This window comes from Vigna angularis, chromosome 8 (genome assembly GCF_016808095.1).
Source record: "Vigna angularis cultivar LongXiaoDou No.4 chromosome 8, ASM1680809v1, whole genome shotgun sequence".
In the NCBI taxonomy this organism is placed as follows: domain Eukaryota; kingdom Viridiplantae; phylum Streptophyta; class Magnoliopsida; order Fabales; family Fabaceae; genus Vigna; species Vigna angularis.
Window position 1 is genome coordinate 28507374 of NC_068977.1, and position 19742 is coordinate 28527115.

The following is a 19742-nucleotide window of genomic DNA, read 5'->3' on the forward strand; positions in this document are numbered from 1 at the left end:
TTTTCTTCATCATAATTTTATGCACAACAATGGATATTTTGTCTTCATGGGCAATTCTCTGTCGGTATTCCATTGCCATTAGTAAGAAAATAATTATATTTTCTTACATGATGCATGTGTTTGAATGTCAATATTTGTCGTCTATCACAAAACATCACCTACTTGCTAATGTTGCATTTTGTTTTGATTTCAGACGTAATGAAATTCTGAGCTAGATCTTGTATTCCATTAACAAAAGATCTAAAACTAGCTAACATTCAAACTTTTGTGCTACAATAATAAAAGAAGAAAGAAACGACAAGGTCTACAAATACTTTATGACATTGTGCATAGCATTTGACCATTATTTTACTATTCTTCATGGAATATTACTCTTCAAAAAGAAACTATAAAAATATAAGATAATGTATCCTGAGTAAGAAATTCTAGTCACCAACAAGTTAAAATAATGTTAATAACGTACTCCGTTTATTTATTTTTATTAATTCCTTCTTCTCACGTTTAGTTTCCTAGTTTTTTTTTTATATAATTTTAATCTTAAAAATTTCACAATGAGATAAGATAGATTCAGGTAATAGATGTAAATTATTATTATTTATTTGTAATTGTTAATTGTTAATATTTTTGTTAGCGTGGAAAGTTGAATTTATAACTTTCTTTACTTTTTTTTAAAAAGAAAAATCAAATTAACCTTATAGCTTCTAAATGTTAATGAGAAAGTTGAAGGCATAATCTTGTTTATCCTTTCAAATGTTAGTGGATTTTATTTTATAAATGAGTTTTATAAAATTGAATTAAGAATAAATATTACTCTTTAAGAAAGTATTATAATTATTTAACTTTATTGTTTGTGAAATTTATTGTATCAGGTATTATTAAACTATATATAATTTCTACTTTTATATTCAATTTGTATGTCTCAACTTAAAAAAGTGTGTTCTACGTATAAATAAAAATATCACCTTTTAAACTAGTTTTACAAAATCGAATTAGAATTAAAATTTATATTTTAAGATTAATTAAATTATTTTATAACCAAAATAGTTAAACCCTCATTTCTATTTAATAAATCTTTCACTTAGCATTATATAAATGAACAGAGAGATTGATATGCAACTCTAATCTTTCTAGAACAAGGGACCAGTCAAAACGCCAAGATGGCAAATTTAACTTGATTTTCAGCGACTCTTTTTCCTCTCTCTCCAAGTTCCAATCCACCCTTTGCATTTAGACATTCTAATGTGCAATGATGCAAGTTTCATTTTCCCAACGTTGACAGGAAAAGATACCAAGGTGAGAAGGAAAACAAGAAAGAAAAATACTTAGAAAAACCCAAATGGCAGAGAATGTGATCACCATGTCTAAAACACTCAAAAATTTGTCCTGTGTGCTGTCGAATTGCACCATATATGCGGCAAGAAATGTGCATTTGGAGGGTCCATCTGTTGGATGTGACTTCCACAGTCACAAGCACAAATAAAAAGAAACAACTCCAAAACCTCACTCACACCTTTACCCTTATATAGTACATGCTTCTCAATTTTCCCAAACCCCTTCTTCTCTCACTCTTCCTTTCACACCTCTTCAGATGGCTCAGGTACCACTTCTCAGTTCACCATCTCTGCATACCTCTTTTTCATTCCTTTTGCTTCTTTTGTTGCATTTTCATTCTTTCTGTGAGTGATCCATTGAACTGACTCAGAAAAGAAAATCATGTCATTACTGATATTATTTTCTCTTTCTTCTTATGCATGTTATTACCCCTCTTTCGATCCACCACAGAAGGTTGTGTTAAAGGTTTTGACTATGACTGATGACAAAACCAAGCAGAAGGCTATTGAAGCAGCTGCTGATATCTATGGTGGGTGGTCTGCGAAAGCCAAAGTTTCTACCTTGAATTCATGTTGATGTGTAGTGTGATGAGGAAAGAGTAATTGATCTGTTTAATTTTTGTTGGTTTGATCCATAGGGGTTGATTCGATTGTTGCTGATGTGAAGGAGCAGAAGTTGACTGTGGTTGGCCAAATGGACACAGTGAAAATAGTGAAGAAGCTGAAGAAAGTAGGTAAAGTGGATATAATATCTGTTGGACCTGCAAAAGAAGAGAAGAAAGAAGAGAAGAAAGAAGAGAAGAAGGAAGAGAAAAAGGAAGAAAAAAAGGAAGAGAAAAAGGAAGAGAAGAAAGAGGAAAAGAAGGAAGAGAAGAAAGAAGAGAAGAAGGAGGACAAAAAATAGAAGCAAATCTCAATGATCATCGGGTTTTTTCTTTTTCTAATTCTACTTATTTTTCACTTTGTTTTGCATATTTTCTCATATTCAGAAGCAATTGTATGCTGCAGAAATTGTCCATAGAGTCTTTTCATTTTTGATCAAGTGGGTTTCTTCTCAAATCTGTTGTTTATAATCCTTCTCAAACATGGATCAATCTTCAATTGCTAAGATGGAAAAGTTTTGAACTTTTAATAAAAGGGTGCCCAGAAAATTGGCCAATGGTAATGAAAAATAGCTCTTTTTCTTCTCTTTTTACTTTTATTTTCTGATACACATGACTGGGGAATGAAGGAATGAAAAATTGGAAATTGGCTTCTTAATTGTTATGATAATAGTAAATTCTTAGAACAAACTATTTAATTTATTTTTAATTCAGTCCCTTATTATTTTATTTATTTTTTTGGTTTGTTGTTATGCTTATGCAAGTGGCTGTTCTGACCTGCGACTATGATAATATCGATGTGTTTTGTTCTTGCTGATGAACAGAAACCAAGAAATTTGGGGTCATCAAGAAATTCCTCTATTGGTTTATTGGTTTATGGTCATTTGATCTTAGCTCAATGGCACCAAAGTCCAAAATGGCTTGTGATTCATCATTTCAACAAAAGTGTTCTTGTGTGCACACAAAAATGGTTTTCAAATTATTTTTCAAATAGAAAGATCAATCCTGCATAGGATTAATGAACAAACAAGTTGGTGCACCAATAAATATATATTTGATAGTAATATTAAATTTTAGTTAACTAATGTGTGGTGATGGTTAATTTTATTTTATTCTGATAACTATAAAATGGATTTATCTTAGTAATTTATAATTTTTATTTTTTACTTACTAAAAAATTATAAAATAGTTAAGAATATTTTAAAAAATAGTTTTTAAAGAGGGTAAGGTACAGTGACAAATGTAGTGGAATTTATAAAGTCTAAAGAACCCTTCTAATCAAGTTATACTAGTTTTTGTTTTTGTTTTTTTAGGATTTGAAAATCGGAATTAATTTTTACTGAGTCGTAGTAAATTTGTATTATGACATTTTTATTCCAAAAAATAAACTCCTGTTTTACAGAAAGAAATGTACTCCTTATATTATCGAAAAAAGATCTCTTAGCAACATTGAATAGCTGTGAACAAAACTAGGATATTATTTTCATCCCTTATGACTTTTGTGTTATTGGTAGTTATTACTTTTTGGAATATTTAAACTATCGTCTTGGAGATGATGAATTGAGGTTTTAAATTTATCACAGTTTTTGAGACTTTCATTAAAATATTTGCCTTGTAAAGTCTCAAACTTAAATAATAAACAATAAATAAAACCAACTATTTGTACCACTGAAAGATGAAAAAGAAACTTACATGTCATAAAAGTAAAAACAAAGTAATTGAAGAGGGCTGTATAATATTTTAAAATCAAGAAAATAACAAAAGTAGTTGAAATAGCTAATAAGTAATATTATTTTCTGACTAACTTTTAGCCCAATTTAATTCTTGATTTACGATAATAATTTCTCTATTTTTAATCTTAATTTTACTTATAGTATATTTTGTAATTTTAATACAATCTTAGATTTTTATTTTCTTTTATAGACAAATATTATTTATTAACTTTTTAAATGAATTCACAGTCTCTTTTACTTTTTTTTTTTCCTTTCAAAATCAGCCTTATATAATAAATGAGTACTCACAGCTTCTCATACACTCATTCCAATTTTTAAAATTTTTACTATTAAGTCAATTTTATACAAGACCAACGGATTGAATATGGATAATATTTACACGTACCTAATCTGTAATAAAAAATTTACATGTTATCATTATGTTATTTGTTAGATATTCATTTAAAAAACATTCAATGAATATTTTAAAATGTGATACTCAAAAATATTTATGAATATTTAAAAATATATATTTTTTAAAATTTAAATAAAATATAATATAAATTAAATTAAAAATAAAATTTAATTTTAATTATTAAATTTACATTTAAATTATTTTTAATTTTAATTAAATTTAATTTAATAAAATAGAAATATGTAAACACAATTGTATTATATTTTATACCTGACTTATCTTTAATAAGTTCTATTATTTGTTAAGTTAATGTAAAATCCCAAAATATATAGTATAGACTATATTAAAGAGAAGTTACATGCATGATAAAGTAATACAATTATTCATCTAGAGTATAAAGTGTTACCTTTACAGTCATCCAAAAACAACTATAAATTTAAACTTTATATAAAAACAAATCAAAGGAAACTTAAAACTATACACAAGATCACTATTAACTAATCCAACTACTCAGCAGCATCATCTCCATCCAATGTTTGCTCTAGAGAGACATCTTCTTGCGCTGCTCACATCCAAAGGATGATCATTGTAGAAGAAGAACAACAGAACATACAAAACACAAGCACACAACTGGGTAAGCTAGTTAAACAAAGATTAATCATACATCGGATTAGTTAACTTCATATAAGCATATTATTCATTCACATCACTTAAACCATTCACACATAACACCACACTGACTTTGACTGTTTGGACTTAGAATGATTGCCGAGCTATGGCGGATTGTGCATTCGTGGTGGCTTCTACTGCTTTGCAAAGTCGTTGTCAATGGGTTTCACCCTACCACACTCACGAGGTTAGTCCGTTATCACTCACCTTGGATCATACTGGAAGCACCCAAGACTAGGACCTCCTGTTACTCCTCACGACATGGATCGATCCTCTCTACTTGAGAATGAAAGACCATTGGAGTTTTAAGATAACCCCCAAGACTAAGCTCCTGCATCCATTCTAAACTTACTTGAATCTCAACTAGAGATTTCACTTTGAATCACAACATAGAGCACCACCATATCTCCTCTCCTTGAGGATAATGGAATTACGTCCATTAAACATACTTGAACTTATACTTTTAAATACAACATACATTAATAACCACTGATATTACATGATACAATTTTAACTTACTTCATACAACACTCAATATTTCATTTAAAACAACTTAAGATCACACGAAAAATTAAACTAGAATTGAACCCCTCGCACAGCGCACGTCTTTGCATAGCGAAACCATAAGCATCTCGCACAACGACCTAATTTGCCTTGCGAAATCCTTAGACAGAGACCAACTCCTCATAACCACTCGTATAGCGTCCCAAATCGCTATGCGAGACCCTCAAACAAAGACTCAGACTTCCTAAATACTCGTAGAGCGAGACCCACTCGATGTTCGAATAAAAAGAATAATGGTTCTAGACCCCAACCAGTCGCTTAGCGATTTGATTCGCTATGCGGATTTACAAACAGAGAGTAAACCTCAAACTTTACTCGCATAGCGCACCCAATCGTTGTGTGAGTGCCTTGGCAGAGAGCACCTCGGCAAGGTGACTCGTTATGCGAATCCATTCGCACAGCGAGTCTGCATAATCTACAGAACGAAATTCTACAGAATTATGCAACTCAACCTCTCCTTACCAATTCTACTCAACTTTGTCAACTTCTAACACTCCTAATTCGTTGTATATACATAATTAGACTTGACTAAGTGATTCTAGACCTTACTAACCTCAATCTAAAGTGTTTATGCATCAAATCCCACTCTAAAACCTCAATTCCATCAACTTAGATACCCAAATCCTAATTGACCACTTTGAACCTGATTTTAACCAGTTTGTTGACTCAAACAAGTCACAAATGACCTGTCTAAACTATCCCAGCAACTTCTAACAACACTTGACCTCTAATACTCAAATTCACTACCTCACTTCCGATAAATTGACTTAAAACAAGCACAATTTACTTCACTTCATAATTCATCACTACCACAACAGATTATTCACATCAACTACCTCCAACATACACAATTACAACACTTATAATTCATCCAAAACAGTTCATCAACAACATATTACATTTTCATACATTCCACATTCCAGTACATATTATTTAATTTACTCAGGATACAACCAGTGATACAAAACAACATACTAATTCAGAATTTATCATACACACATATCATATAAACAACTGAAATAAAGTTTCTAGCTTCCCTTACCTCAGAGGCACACAAATCAGCTCACAAATATCTCAACCGTACCTTGTACCACAAGGGAACTCAAGAGAAACCTACAACTCACCAATTGGTGATAAATAACAGCTCTTAGAACCTAAATTGAGCAGAAAATCAAAGAAGGAAACTGCGAGACACATGCAACAGTACTATGCTGCATGATCCAAAACCAAGAACAAGAGAAAAAAAAGGCAAACAACTTACCAGCTGGAAACATAGAATTGATCTGTCAAGATCGAAGCTTTCAACGCCAGGATTATCTAGGCACCTCCTGATCGTCGAATAGAAAACTCAGCGGAGAGAAAGAGTAGAGAGAACTCTGAGGAATAGAGTTCTAGAGAGATGAAATGTTCTTAGAATAATGAGAAGTGTTTATAAAATTCTAATTATATTATAAGATTATTTTAAAGTAAAATAATCTGTCTCATTATTTTAACACACCTATCTACTCTGTAACACTCTATTTTTTAGGTCTTTACAGTTATGAGTAATAAAATTTTGTAAATATCAATTATCATCACCGATTTTATCTATAAATATATATGGATATTTTTGTTATCTCCGATTTCACATGTGTTTAATTATTTTATTTTAAACAAACTAAACCATTAGCCTTTCATGCTCACTCATATTGAAAATTATAATTAATTATATCAAAATAAAAAACAAAAATATAAAACTGGAGATTTGATCATTGTAAATTTTCAAACATAAAATCTAACGTTCCAGAGAAAAAAAAAATACAGAAGCAAAATCACGGATAAGTTAAAAGGAAAATGACTAGTTTAGTATAAGATTTTATAATTCATTGATTGAATCTATAAAATTTAATATTTGTCAAAAAAAATATTAAAGTGGAATATTACCTGGAATTTTAAAAATACGATGAAAGCTTAATAGTTTTATTTATTTAAATAATCCATTAGGAGCATGAATGATACTCCTCCGGATGGGTCATAAGCATTAATTAAGGAACTGTACCATCCTACATATTTTGGGTCACAATTATATCAGATTGTAAGAACACCTAATCATGATATTAGCCATTATGCATGTAATGATGAAGAATTTAAATTTTCTAGTACCACTTTCTACTGTTACAAAAAGAAAATTACAAAACATTAATTGTGAACATCATAAGATGTTTATTTTGCTAAAAGTGATTTCATTTTTTTTTCTTCTAAAAAATGTTTAATTCATCTTAAAAATATATATTTTGATACACATAATTTTTTTTACGTTTTCTTAATATTTAAAAAAAGAAAAGTTACAAAATTTTAATTTTTATAATTATTTTATTTTTATATTATATATTAAATAAATATAAAAATGTTTCACCTTTTAATTTTTTTTTGGTAAAGATGTTAATTTTAGAAATGTGTCAAGGTGATGAAAGAAAGAGAGAAAAGAGGGGCCATGTGTGTTGTCAAAGTAAATTGGAATAACTGGTGATATTGTACTTGCAATGATAAAAAGATATGAATGAATGAGTCAAATCTCTTTAAGATGCTGAATATTTGTTGCATCAGGACCAATGAATCTTTCCTCAGACTTCAGCCTGCAATAAATTAGACAGATTCCTACTCATGGATGATTTTGATTGATCCCAAACTGTTCACAATCATGCCTTCAAGTTACCCCAATAGTTTTATGTTTTAATTATCTTTCAAATTTTAATGATGGTTTAGATTCATTTTTGGGCCCACGGGGAAGAACTTTAGAGAATTAAACTTAAAGTAATATATATTTTATGAACAATACAAAACATCAATTATTGAGAAAAGTAATCCAGTTTTATGCTGAAATCCTTCAAGAGTCCTAGCGAGAATTGAAACAGAAAAATGGATTTGAAGTGGGTTCACAGATTTTCAGTTTGGATGCCTCATTAAGGTTAAATTTTGTTACTTATTTTGGTTGAAAAAAATTTAAGATGGTACCTCTTTAATTTTTTTCTTCAATCTCAATATTTGAATTTAATTAAGTTATTGGAAACATAAAAAATTGGCTAACGGCACAGAAGCACACTATGTGTGATTTTTAATATTTAAAAAAAAATTGTTGTCCATGTCTATGGTATGATACATGATATTATCAATATCACATGATGATAAGATATATCAAGTATATCTTCAATTTAAATATATATATATATATATTTTAATTGTCTCAATTTTTTTAAAATAAAATAATATTTTTTATGTTTAAAAGGATTAAATTGAAATTAAGATAATAGCAATTGACACTAACACATGACATTGTCCTGCCATGTGATACTAATAATGTCTCGTGTCACATTAAAGACTTGACATGTGGAGTTTTCAAAAATTGGAACGCAGTTGAAACAAAGAATTAAACGGTTTTAACTTGAAAGTGGAGATCAAGAGAGAAATTAAACCCCTAATTAAATGGATTGTTCATTTATTCTTACACTTCTATAAATTTTAAGATCACAGTCTAGTTATCCATCTCGTTTTGGTCCATAAAAATTGAGCTAGGTTGGCCTATCCTGAAGAAGAAAGGTAAACTAATTTCTTTAACCTCTTTGATATAACATTTGGCTTGTAAGTTAGTTAGTCCATAAATTATTTGTTTTGTAACTTTTTTCCTTTATTATAGTATGTGAAATTTTAGGGGGCATGACTTTAATAACCTTATTTTTATTTAATTGAATTAATAGAAATAATAAATTCTATAAGTCTATTTATTAAAATAAACAATATTCAAAATTTTATAATTTCTTATTTTTAATTAAAAGTATATTGAAATAGAAATGATTTTGAGTTGGACTGAAATAAGGAAAGAAATACAAACAAGCAATTCTTGAATGCACCAAAGAAGAAACACTAATGAACAAGTTACTTATAAGACACATAACATGTTGTATTAGATTCATCGAATTTTAAAAATTTAAGTAAATGCAAGCTATGAAAAGAAAATATTGGTTGATCCATCATTGGCCCTTGCGAGTCGACCATCGTTGATCCATACAGATTAATCTATCATTAATTCATACGAACTACTAGTTATGTGAGACAAGCCTAAACAAGTCAACAGACTAAAATACTTGACTCATCTCACATTTTTTTTCTTGCGAACCTATGAGTCGATATATAATGTCATTTATGATAAATTTTTTCTACACCCTTATCTAATAAAATTCCACTTTTATCATATTTTTGATAGTATAAGTGGAAAATAAAAAATGACTTGCATATTGTATGATTCAAAAAATATTTTCTTCTTAAAATTATATTTTTGAATTGCATGATTCAAAAGGTAAAATTAACTTTTAAATTGTGCTATCCGAAAGTTAAATGAATTTCGGATTGTACGATCTAAAACTCACTGTTTTTTTCATAATCCTCTTCGATTTTTGGAAGTTACTTTTCTAAGTTTCAGATTCTCAAAATTAAAAATGACTTTCATATTACATAATTCAGCAAAGAAAATAAAGGAATTTCTTATATGTGGGTGCAGAGGAAAATTTATGAAGGTGCAAGAAGAAAACTGCAAAACGGATTGGGGTGAAACTTTGAGTGGGTTTTGTTTTGGAATTTTAAGCCCGTCATAACAATCAAACAAGGGTACTTCATACACCACCCGACATTGCTCCCTGCACCACCACATTTTTTTTAAATTCCAAAACTATTTTTTATATTTTAAAATATTCTATATCCCACCTCTATTCTTTAACGGATGTCAACATCCGTTGAAATTTTTATTTCATCAACGGATGTGTCACATCCGTTTAGTTTTTTTTTTAGTTTTAAGTTTTCTAATTTATTGTATTTTCAATTAATATATAAATATTATTTAATTTCTTTAAAATTATTACTTAATTATTTATAAATTAATTTTATTTTATTTAATAAAAACATTATTAATAATTTAATTTATGTATAATTATTTAAATAATAATTAAAATATTTTTAGTAAATGTATTAAAATGGTGTCCCGACATCCCTTGAAGTTTTTTTTTTATTTTTAGTTTTTAAATTTTTAATTTTTTGTATTTTAAATTAATATGTAAATATTATTTAAATTTTTTTAAATTATTACTTAATTATATATAAATTAATTTTATATGTAAAATAATTATTATTAATTTAATTTATGTATTATTATTTAAATAATAATTAAAATATTTTTTATAAATCTATTAAAATGGATGTGTCACGCGATATTTGTTGAATTTTTTTTTTCTTTTTTTTACTTTTTAGTTTTTTAAATTTTTATATTTTAAATTAATATATAAATATTATTTAATTTTTTTAAAATTATTATTTAATTATTTATAAATTAATTTTATTTAATAAAATAATTATTATTAATTTAATTTATGTATTATTATTTAAATAATAATTAAAATATTTTTTATAAATCTATTAAAACGGATGTGCCACATCCGTTAACATATGTGACGACATTTGTTGAAGTTTTTTTTTTAGTTTTTAGTATTTTAAATTTTTATATTTTAAATTAATATATAAATATTATTTAATTTTTTTAAAATTATTACTTAATTATTTATAAATTAATTTTATTTTATTTAATAAAATAATTATTATTAATTTAATTTATGTATTAATATTTAGGTTTAATACCTAATTTTGTCCCGAGTTTGGTTCGGAAATCTCAATTTAGTCCCTCGTTAGAAAAGTAATATTAATGGATCCTTACTTGTACATTTGTGAGTCAAGTTAGTCCCTTCCGTTAAATATAAGCAAACGGAGTTAATGGAATGATGATGTGGCAGTAGTTAGTGGTTATGTGTCAAAATGCAATTGTCTGCGTGGCAGCTCCCTCTCAGATCAGAAACCAGGTTTCTTCCTTCTTCTAGATTCACAACAGCGTCTCTACTTCAAACAAAAGAAGCCAAGAAAGCTGCCCTTACCCCTAATTCATCTCCTCTTCTTCAACACAAAACAGAAACCCCCACTTTCTCATGGCCAAACAAACACCAGGCCATGGTTTCGCTGACGCTCCCCTCCCACCGGTCGGAGCCACCGCCGATACCGCGTCCTTTCGACCTCAGGCCCCACCGGAACCACTGCAGATCACAGCGCCGCTACCTTCTCTTCTTCGCGCGCCAGGCCGACACACTCTCCTTCTGTCTACCGCGAAAAGCCCTCCGCCAAACCGGCCACCGCGCCTTTTCCGCGACACTGCTTCGTCAACTCCAGCCACCGTGCCACTGCTTCTCTGATCCCGTCTGCTCTCTCCGACATTGGCAACCTAGGGAGAGGTTCGTCTTCCTCGCACGTCCAAACCTCCACCCGACTGGCAGCCGTGAGCCACCGGAGCCGTCACCAATCGAGGCGAAATCTCTCCTCCTCCGTCGCTCGTCGCACGCGGGAAGTTCTCTCCCTTCTCCGTCCATAGTCGTCGCCACCACAAAGGCGCAAACTGCCGCCACCGAGGCTGCTGCGATGGGTTCTCCTATTTCTCTTTCAAGGGTTCTTTCGTCTCCAGCATCACCACCGGACCGAAGCATTCTTCCCTCTCTTTTTCTCATTTTTTTAATTTATTTACTGATTAATTTGGCATTGATTGATTCGATGTTTTACTGGGATTGAAAATGACGAGTGTGTGTTGTGTACATCTGAGTGTGAGGGGTGAATGCTGGATTTGTTCTGCCCTGTGTGTTGATTGGGTTATGTTTGTTGGGGGTAGTTACGGTCGAAGAGCAATTCGATCGAAATGATTTCGCGGGCGACAATCAGGACGAAATAGAAGGTGTGATTGAAACGAAGGTGACGAAGACGAGACGAAGAAGAGTAAGAGAGTGAGAATGAGCGTGAGTGAGTAGCGAGTGAGGAACCTCGGGTTTTGGCCATTTCATATATAAATTTAGGTTTAATACCATGTAAGCACGCACACAATTGCGTTTTGACACCTAAGCACTAATTACTGCCACATCATCATCCCATTAACTCCGTTTGTTTATATTTAACGGAAGGGACTAACTTGACTCACAAATCTATAAGTAAGGATCGATTACAATTACTTTTCTAACAAGGGACTAAATTGAGATTTTCGAACCAAACTGGGAACAAAATTGGGTATTAAACCTAATATTTAAATAATAATTAAAATATTTTTAAAAAATCTATTAAACGGATGTGCCACATCCGTCACATCTGTTAACGGATGTGGCCACATTCGTTGAATTTTTTTTTTAAATCAAAAAGTAAACTAAAATATAAAAGGCTTAAACCCTCTCTTGGTCCTAATTTTTGCATGAAAATCTCAGTTCGGTCCTCATTTTTTCAACTGTCTCAATTGAGTCTATATATTTGTAAAATATCTCAATTGAATCCAAATATTTGTAAAATTGAGCCAATTTGGCCCTAACCGTTAAGTTGTTACAAACGACGTTAAAATGTGCTGAGGTGGTTATGCTGAGATGGATATTTTATTAAAATAAATATACTGGCAGTGATGACATGAAATTTAATAAATTAAAAAAAAATTAATACGTCAAAATATTTTATTACATGTTGAACGTTCTTCTTCTTTCCTCTTTTTTTGCTGGTTCTGTTTAAAAGTTGCAAGGAGGAGATGGTGCTACTCAAGGAGGCGATGACGCGACTCAAGGAGGCGTCCTTTCTTTCGTTGGGCCTAGTAGAGTTCCTCCTTTCTCGTGGTGCGGCGAGACGTTTTGGGTGGATGATTTTGATTTCTTGTTTTGCAGGTTTTGATTCACGGCGTAATCCTCTTCCTCTTCTAAGATTGCGTTAAGGTTTCAGTTTTCTCTTCTAAGATTGCGATTAGGGTTTCAGTTGTTCTGAAGATTTGGGGGTTTTTCTGTTCGATCATCTGATTTCTTCTTCAACTTTAGATGTAGGGTTTCATTCCATTTGAAATTGGGTTTCCCACGTTCTTGTGGTTCAATTAAGGTTGATGGGTGCGATACGAGATTCGTCTCTGGAATTGAGGGTTATATTTTGAGAAATTTTGGGTTTTTATGCGTTTTAAGGTCTTGGTTCGGAGTGGCTGTGGGTGGTTGCTGCAAACGGAGCAGCCATAGAGGTTGCGGTGATGGATGACCGTGGAGTTCTCAGGCTTGGGATGGACTGGCGGATTTCTTGGAACATAGACGAGTAAAATCGAACGCTGTTGATTCAATCCTTGCTGGCGTAGCGCTCGGGTGCCGTCGCAGCGACGGAGGCGGAGCGAACCTCCGAGGAGAAGAAGCAGAAGTCGTCGAGGGTGCATGACTCTCCAACGAGGATGATGACGTAAGCAAACCTTGCGGTGACAATGAGAAGGCCGATGATGAGTAACTATGTCAAAACATTTTTGAGTAAGGCCGGCTTCCCTGTGGCAGGCTCTGTGGAAACAGATTGTACACTTTTCTTCAAGAAAATAATAATTACGAGAAAAAAAATAAATTAAATAAAAATATGCTTTCAATATTTCTTCAGAGTGAATGAGTGGTTAGCGTCGAAGGATAAAACAGAAAAAAAAATTAAATGAAAATATGCTTTCAATATTGCTATGGATTCCTACTTGAGTTCTATGAAACAGTGATGAAAAAGAAAGAGAAGAAGTGATAAAAATAAGAGGAACGCGGTGTGGAGGTTAGTGGTGATGGAGACAACAGGTTGTTTCTCGAGAAAGAGAGCAAGGTTTGCCTTCATCCACCCACAAGAGACAAAGAGCTTCCAAATGGTATAATTTTTCTAATTTTTTTTAATTTATTAAATTCCATGTCACTGACAACATATTATTTTTAATAAAATATCCATCTTAGTATATCCACCTCAGTACATTTTAACGCCGTTTGTGACAACTTAACGGTTAGGGAAAAATTAGCTCAATTTTACAAATATTTGGACTCAATTGAGATATTTTACAAATATATAGACTTAATTGAGACAGTTGAAAAAATTAGGACCGAACTGAGATTTTCATGCAAAAATTAGGACCAATGGAGGGTTTAAGCCAATATAAAATATGTAAACGGATGTCAATATTCGTTCATGGATGTCAACATCTGTTGAAGGTGAAATAGATGTTGAAATTTGTTTTATAACAAGGACAAATTAAGTATAGAGTGGTACAGGGAAGAGTTGGTGGTGGTGGAGGGAGCAATTCTCCAATCAAACAAGATGAGGTCCAAATTGCATTTGCTCAACACTTTAACTACAAAAAAAATTACATATATATATATATATATATGTATATATATATAAATATATATATAAATGTAAACAAAAATTCTTCAAAGAATATTTGATACTTAAAAAGAAAAAGAAAAAGTTTATTTTAATTCATTTTCTTAATGTAATACTGCTTCTATTCCCATCTAGAAGAAAAAAAAACTAACACTATTGCATTAAAAGGATATAGCCTCGGTTATTTTGGGTTATAGACACCGGTTCGGGAACCGGTGCATATCTAGACGAGGTAAAAAGGTTACCTCTTTTTGCCTCGGTTGTGACCCGAATCGAAAAATGATAGAATTTTGCCTCGGTTTCTGCTGAACCGAGTCAATATCTTGGATTCTACTGCCTCGTTTGAGACCTGAACCGAGGTAGTATAGTGAGTATAGTGTTTTTCGATTTTCCAATGTTCCAGGCCTTCCATCACATTAACTTATTATCATTTTCTCTGTTGCATCTTTCAATCTCAAACACTGTAAAACCACAACCAGAAAAAGAAAGCAAAATCTCACAACCAGAGAGGAAAATATCCAGAGAGGCTAAAATCATATTCAGATTCTTTCATAAATATAACAGAATCATACAATACAAAAAAGAAAACACAAAAATGGAGCCAACAACGACGACTTTGTTGAGCAACGGCGGTCCGACGACTGGCCTCGGCTCCAACGTGAGGTTGCGAACGACACTTCCCTAGAAGCGAATCCGCGAAGAGGCATCAGATCTGTAGATCTGAGATTGGAATGAGAGTCGGTTGGGACGTTGGGGATCTCTGTTGCGGGTGAGCCGGGCCTTCAGATCTGTAGATCTGAGATTTTTCACCACCAAAAGCCACCGCCAACAGCAACCACCAAAAGCAACCGCCAACAGCCACCGCCAACAGCAACCGCCAACAGCCACCACCAACAGCAACCGCCAACAGCCACCGCCAACAGCAACCGCCAATAGCCACCGCCAACAGCCACCGCTTCACTCCAGAGACGGGGCCGCTTGCTCTTCAGTCCAGAGATGGGGCCGCTTGCACAGGCGAGGTGGTGGTGGCTCCTTGTAGTGGTGGGGCAGCGCCGGGGCAGCGACGGGGCCGCTTGCTCTTTGCTCCAGAGACGCAATGGCAGGTGAGGTGGAAGCTGCACTCGAGCCGTCGCCCAGGACGAGGTGGTGGTGGCTCCCGGCAGTGGCGAGGCAGTGGCGGGGCAGCGGCAGCGACACTTACAACAGCAGAAGCGAGATTGGAAGAGAGAAAAGCGAGCTTGGAACGAGAGAAGCGAGATTGGAACGAGAGAGAAGCTTCTAGGGAACGAGAAAAATAAAAGGAAAGTGAGAGAGCTTCTAGGGAACGAGAGAGAAGCGAGAAAAATAAAAGGAAGAAGAGAGAGCTCCTAGGTTTTCTCGTGCTTCAGTCCAAGTCCAAGCCCATATGCCTCGGTCCATTTGGTAACCGAGGCAGTAACTTTTTCACCTGAGGTATATACCTCGGTCTATTTTGTCAACCGAGTCAATATATCTTTTAGACACCGGTTATTTAATAACCGAAGCATATAATGATTTGAAAATTACAACTCTGTCACCGCGTCTGCTACGCTTCGGTTCCAAAAAAACCGAGACATAATGTACGAGTTAAAAATGCGATTTTGTACTAGTGTAATTATATACTTATTAAAAAGGTCAATTTTAGTTGTATTAATTTTTACTAATATTTTAATATTCTTCCTAACACGTAAATAGAATGATCGTGGAACCAAAAGTCAAATATTATTAAATTTGGATATATGTTAGAAAAAATATCAATAAATGAAATAAAAACTGTCATAAAATTTACATATATTTAAAACAAAAGAAATGCGATTTTTTTCTTTATATATAATTGCATAGTAATAATGAAAATTGTGAAGATTGTTGAATTGATTAGTTTTTAAATTTATTTATATAACATGTGTAAATTAAGTCTATTAAAATAATGATTAAGCCAACTATTAGGGGATAATGCTAAAAAGATGCTAGTCCCTAGAAGGTGGGAAATACTAAATAAAAAAGTGACCAATGTAGACATTGGAAGTGAGTTGAGAAAATGCATTGGTATTTTCTTTACAAAATGTATAAATCTTGTTTTGATGAAATAATTACTTATTATAATTATAATTCGTAACATGTTTGTAAAAGCTTGTTTAAAAAATTAGAAGAAAAAAATATTTTTATTTTATTTTATTTATGAGCATCATAGAGTTAAAAAAAAGTACTCTCAATTAAAAAATGCTTACACAAACATATGCAACAAATCTAAACAAACAAGTTTATCATTAATGGCCGGTAGTAATAAAGTTATTATATACACTAAACCAAAGAATATACCCCTTTAAAAGAAATTATATTCCATTATTCATTTAAGTTAGTGTACGATTTTGGCATATAAAATTCAAAAACAAACACAAAGTGTTGGTCAAATTCTTGATAATGATTGTGTATAAAAGTTCGTAATCATTGTTAATATTGAAGTTGCTAACTGTTGACATTAGTTCGAAGTTTCGAAAATGGAGAAAAATAATTAATAGAAGATGACTTAATACCCATGCGTAAGCCAAAAAGGCTTTTGTTGAAATGCTAGTTATTCCATGTATGGAGCATCTCTTTCATCTGAAAGAGAAACTAACTAATAAATTAATTTAGGAAAAGAATCCCATGCAAGGGTTTTATTAGGGTTCTTCATGGTTGGTTTGATTTGGATATTTTAGCCATTTGACAGCTATTCTTTCAATTTGAAAATGAATGTCTTCTTCAATAATCTGACAAATTAAGCACTCACAGATATGAAAATGTCAATCATTGTAAGATTTTGATTCTGTTGGTCTGTCGTTGAATTATGTATATGTATTCTTAAATCTTTGTTCTTTCGGACACGGTTTGAGTTAGTTCAATTTTGATCTAAACGTGTCTCTAAATCTTATTCTTAATGTAATGCTAAAAGGGTTTGTAACTAATCATATGGGTTATTTAATTAAATTATTAAGAAACTATCACCAGACATCAAATTGTGATTAAGTACATATTCTGAGAAACAACCGCACACTGTTATACAACGAATGATTATATATGAAGTTCCAATTTTCGTAACAGAACACATTTCTATTTAGATAAAAGAAAAGTAGGTGAGTCGATCGGATTTGATAAGATTTAATTTAATTACTTAAATGTAATTTGTAAGACCTCATTAAAAACGTATCAAAAAATCTTTTGAACGAACGTTAGGTGTACAACAAAGAGGATTCGGAAATCAAATAGTAAAAGATAGCTGTCGGCAGATGAGCGAACACTCGTTTTGACGTGGGACGAAAAACTTGATTTTCAGAAAATTCACGTCACACTCTCTGCATACACCCTTCTTCCCCAAACTTTGAAAATCCCATTTCTCTTCCTTCTCACTAAAAGCTCTCCCTTCTCTCTACGAAACCTCACCCTTTCTCTTCTCCGATCTCCGTTCAGGCACCGTAGAAGCACTTCCGGCGTCAAGAGCTTCAGTTTAAACCGATCGGTTTCGAGTTCTGAACTGGTAAGTTCTTCTTCTTTAGTCTTTCGTTCTCTGACACATGCAAACCAAGTTCTGGTTGCATGAGTTCATAGTCTCGTTCTGAACCATTTTGGTCTGTTGTTGGTTTAGTTTGAAGAATTGTTGGGCATTGAGGGTAGAAGGAATTGTAATCAGGCGAACCGTATTCTGTCTCTAGGAATGTTCGTTCACGCTCAGAGGTAAGGGAAGCTTATGTAATTTAATTTGTATGTTGCTGTGCTGCATGAACGTTCGTTGATTTGATGATTGAAAATAAAATATGATTGTACTATGTTCTGATGTATGAAATATATGAAATTTCTATGATATGGATTGTAGGAAGTATGAAAATTGACTATGATATGAATATATGAAGTTATGATTTGAGAAATTGGATTGAGATAAATGATTTCTGAATATGAAATATTTGACATCCGGGCACTGACGAGGGCGGGGAGTGACGCCGGTGCAAGAGGCATGGTGCAGGGGGCACAGACAAGGAGCGGCTCCTGGCAGTTTCGAGTGGAAGGGGTACATGGACGAATCGAACATACACCGGAATGAGAGGGATCTGGAGACTGTGTAGGTATGAGACTATACAGTTGAAAGATAGCTTAAAGGAATTGATTTGACTACTCATATCACCAAATGCATTTGCTTTTCGGTAGCCTGACTCATAAAATTTTTTAAAATTTATATTCATCTCGAATTATTTAGACTTTAGATTGTTAAGATGGTGGGTTATTTTGATTAGGCATTTTGGATTACAAATTTATATTAAATTAAATTTTTTATAATAACATAAAGAAATTAAATTTAAGATGGTGGGTTATTTTTTAACTAAAAGAAATTACATTATAATTTTAATAATTATAATTGTAATGAATTATAATTTTACATAACTTATTCTGAAAATTTAATAAAATAATATCATTTAAAAATTTAAAATATTAATATTAAGTCTGAATTGAATCATGATATCCATAAAATTTTAATGTGGTATTCAAACTCGAACATATTTATCTATTTTATTTATTTTTTTATTCAATTTATTCAACCGTAAAGCAAAATTTAGTTTAATGTCGAATACAATTTAGTTTATTATTAATACGTGTTTAATAAGGGAAATATTTTAACATAAAATTGTTATTTTATTGGTGGTGGATGGAGTTGAGGAAAAATGAGATGTTTGTGTATTACCATCCTTAATAAAATGCCACGAGGCAAGCTTAAAGAAAGGTGATTTGACCATTTTCTTTCTGTAAAATGACCGATAAATATTTTATTTTAATTAATCCATAAATCACCAGTTAAATAAAATGTGATCAGATATATTTAATTATTATTATATCATCTTTATTAAATTAAATATTAATTCATATTAAAAAATAATTTTAAATTTATATATTACAAAATTTAACTTTTTTAATTGATGTGAAATCTTTATATATATATATATATATTAATATAAAATTAAAAATTAACAAATAATTTGACAGTAATTCGACAGTGAATCACGCTATAAACTTAATAAAAAATAATTTGGGTTAAATATGTTTTTAGTCCTTCAACTATCAAGCGATTTTGTTTTTCATCCCTATTTCAAACTTTGTACGTTTTGATCCCTCTCCTTAAGGAAATCATAATTTTTGGTGCTCAAAAACTAACGCCGTTAAATTTAAT

The 19742-nt window shown here is 31.8% G+C and overlaps 1 protein-coding gene across 2 annotated transcripts; it reads left to right on the plus strand.

Moving 5' to 3' along the window:
* The first annotated feature begins 1235 nt into the window (after positions 1-1235).
* LOC108344949 (heavy metal-associated isoprenylated plant protein 39) lies at positions 1236-2503 on the plus strand. Of its 2 annotated transcripts, XM_017583490.2 has the most exons (3): positions 1236-1597; positions 1783-1861; positions 1970-2503. In XM_017583490.2, the coding sequence occupies exons 1-3, from the start codon at positions 1589-1591 to the stop codon at positions 2233-2235; spliced, it is 354 nt and encodes a 117-aa protein (XP_017438979.1). In that variant the 5' UTR covers positions 1236-1588; the 3' UTR covers positions 2236-2503. The 2 variants fall into 2 exon arrangements, with proteins under 2 accessions (XP_017438979.1, XP_052723671.1); XM_052867711.1 differs by lacking the exon at positions 1236-1597 and having other exon boundaries at positions 1709-1861.
* Positions 2504-19742: the final 17239 nt, after the last annotated feature.

Coding starts and splice junctions, on each gene's coding strand:
- LOC108344949 (XM_052867711.1), top strand. CDS start 1,714: ATGTCATTACTGATATTATTTTCTCTTTCTTCTTATGCATGTTATTAC. Junction 1,862..1,969: donor AGCAGCTGCTGATATCTATG/GTGGGTGGTCTG, acceptor TTTGATCCATAG/GGGTTGATTCGATTGTTGCT.